This window comes from Odontomachus brunneus, unplaced genomic scaffold (assembly GCF_010583005.1).
Source record: "Odontomachus brunneus isolate Ranch 3 - 2012 unplaced genomic scaffold, Obru_v1 Obru_scaffold_144, whole genome shotgun sequence".
Lineage (NCBI taxonomy): Eukaryota > Metazoa > Arthropoda > Insecta > Hymenoptera > Formicidae > Odontomachus > Odontomachus brunneus.
Window position 1 is genome coordinate 950,402 of NW_022639594.1, and position 3,026 is coordinate 953,427.

The window sequence follows — 3,026 nt, forward strand, 5'->3', positions numbered from 1 at the left end:
GGAAGGAAAGGGAAAGTTATTATAATAGGAATGGATGGGGTGTAGAAAGAGTTAAAGAGGGAATGGAAGGAGGGTGGGATATGGAGGGAGAGATAGTAAAAAGAGAAAGAGACGTGCAAAAACAGTGGATAGAAAGTAAGATTAGGGAGGCGAAATATAATAAAAGGTATAAAGATATAAGGAAAATAGGGGAGGGACATAAGTATTTGGAAAAGAGCAGTTTGATAAGGATGGGATCAAAGGCGGGGGGAGAAGTGAGGGCGCTTATTAAGCTAAGGTGTGGTAATCTGGAGTTAAAAAATAAGTATTGGTTAGAGGAGGAAGAGAGAAGGTGTGTAATGTGTGGGAAGGAGCAAGATGAGATGAATCATTATATGTATACATGTGAGTGGGGAAAGAGATGGTTCGAGGAGATGGATAGTATGGAAGGTAGGGGAAAAGAAAGGATATGGGATGATGAAATCGATGAGATTAAAGGGAAAGTGTTAAAAAGAATGTGGAGGGAAAGGGAGGGTAAAATCAAAGAAAAAGAAAGAGAAGGAGAAAAAGAAAAAGGATAAAGTGAAAAGGGGTAAAGGAAAGAATAAAGAGAGAGGAGAATTTAAATGTGGTGTAGATATAGGAAAGTATGGAAGAATGGAGGATGTGTGGAATGTGTGATTTAGTTGTTTTTATGTAAACCAAGTCCCCTTCTTGGCTATCTATTTAATGTATATAGCTGAATGGTAATAAATATATATATAACAAATTCTATCTTTAAAGTTCTTTGCACTATATTTATGTTCTATGTTTCAGGACCAAAGTATATATTGTACATAGATACATACATATATATATATATATATATATATATATATATATATATATATATATACACACTCATATACAATGTTTATAAACAATAAATCATAAATCCTACAGGCATAGAATTTACATGTAGTCTAGTATATGTTAATATATTACAACACTAAGATAAATATATCTAAATCGAAAGCATTGATAATCCAAGTAAAATTTAAAGGAAACATTCGAATTATAAGTTAATGTAATATTTTAATATAACAAAGAGAGAAATTGAATAAAAGGCTCTATAACCTTTAAAGAATTAAAACACAATAGCCTTATATAGCCAAATATAACATTTGTGTATTGTACTGTGCTTTAAATTATTTCACATTTAGATAAAAATTATTTATTTTTCATTATATATCTACAAATTGCCTTCAATTCTATAGGTTTTTTGTGCAACTTGCTTTCTTTTTTATATTTTTACATAACCTAAAACACCAAATGTTATGCTTACCCAAAAGTTCCTTGGCCAATTTTAGCGACTTTCTCATATTTTGAGGATTCATCACAATGCGGGAATTCGAATTCCTCAATATACTTTTCTTTTTCCTTTGTATTCATTGTCACTTTGTAAATATTATTTTTTAACTACTTAATCGAACTCTATAACAATCTGTAAGTAACACATGGATAAATTTAATGTGTCAATTTAACTGTTACACATACAAAAGATAAACAACAACGTTTAATCGAAAGCAACATAGTCCATGGCAATATAGCTTTATATTCGACGTAACATTATATTTAATATTTTTCTAGTTTTTACTTCTCGCGTGATACAAACAGAAAGAAGATATCTTAATGGCTTGTTCATCCTTACCCTCAAGTATCAGAATCGTTAAAGGTCCGTCTGCAATGGATCAACCGGTAGTGAATAGTACTCGCATAACAGCTTCTTCTTTTTCTTACATATGACCCGGAATTCCTATTCTACCAAGCTGGGCTGCGTTCTGAAACGTCACTCGAGTACTCTCCCTCTCTTTTTATCTCACTCTTATATTTCACTCACTTTAACGGCTATCATCTAGTAGTGTAGTACACATAGTGTGTATTTCCGAACGCAGCCCTGGAGTGCGTTAATCGAGAGGAACAGCCATGGAAGAATGCTCAATGTGACGTACTACATGTGGGTGTGCCTACATATGTTGTACAAAATGGCTGATCGAAAGCGTATTTCGACATTAGCTATAATTGCTTCTCAGCAAAATAATAATAAATTAATAAATTTAGTAATTAATTAATTAATTAATTTAGTAATTATTAATTTATAATTTAGTTATCTGGAAAGTTAATTGGTTATATATTCCTCGGTCCGAGAACTCGGATCGATTTCTAGCATCGTGAGCACCAGGCCTAGGGAAATTTATAAACTTATTTATTACTCCTTACCTTTAACATTGTATATATAGACATTTCCCTTGTCATCCTTTTGTATATTTTTTTTAATATCCATGCATAAAATATGACGATCCGGAATTAAATTTTCCATTTTTTTTCACAAATTGTTACTGATTCGTGACTTTTAACGTGCCTCGTATTTCGTAAGAAAATTTCAGAACCTATAAAATACAAAAAGCTTAATAAGCTTTATTTATATTTAAAGACAATATTTTGACAATGGCTGCGTTCCGATATTCACTACCAATACTGAAACAGTACAGTTCATGTCGCGTACACTATAGATTTTCAGTACTAGCAGCGAATATAGGAACGCAGCCAATATACATCACTATAGAAATAAACCTAAACCAGGCTAACCTACACTGCTGTATTTAAATTTTTTATCTTACCGTGATGGCTAATGGTTGTACGAATGTTTCGAAGAACAAAAAACCATAAATAATTTAGTAATTTCATACTAGGTTTGTTCTTTCGACCTGACCTAAGGCTGCACTGGAACTGTACTAATTGAAGAAAGTTCAAGAAAGTGCAGACCAGTGCAAAGATACATATGGGTCTGAAAAGAACGGGTAAGAGCAAGTTAAAGCAGTGTAAGATAGCGGACAACATGGCTGGATTAAATAACATAGATCAATTTATGGCCATGTTTTCGCACTTATAGCATTTTATGTTTTGTTGAACAATCCTATTTCTTTTAAAAACTGTTTTGTGTTGGATACCCATACAACAAATCCCTCCGAAAAAACGTCCAAGAGCCTTCCCAGGATGTCTTTCGG

General features: G+C 32.6%; 1 protein-coding gene across 2 annotated transcripts in view; it reads right to left on the reverse strand.

The window, feature by feature from the left end:
• The window catches only part of LOC116850383 (cyclin-dependent kinase 9), a 22,960-nt gene extending 20,952 nt beyond the window's left edge, over window positions 1–2,008 (reverse strand). The window contains exons 1-3 of one of the 2 annotated variants that reach the window (XM_032828601.1): window positions 1,859–2,008; window positions 1,670–1,799; window positions 1,304–1,462 (exon numbers count right to left, since the gene is read on the reverse strand). In XM_032828601.1, the coding sequence (XP_032684492.1) occupies window positions 1,304–1,410 (107 nt within the window). In that variant the 5' untranslated portion in view covers window positions 1,411–1,462; window positions 1,670–1,799; window positions 1,859–2,008. The other variant, XM_032828602.1, reaches the window with a different exon arrangement.
• Window positions 2,009–3,026: the final 1,018 nt, after the last annotated feature.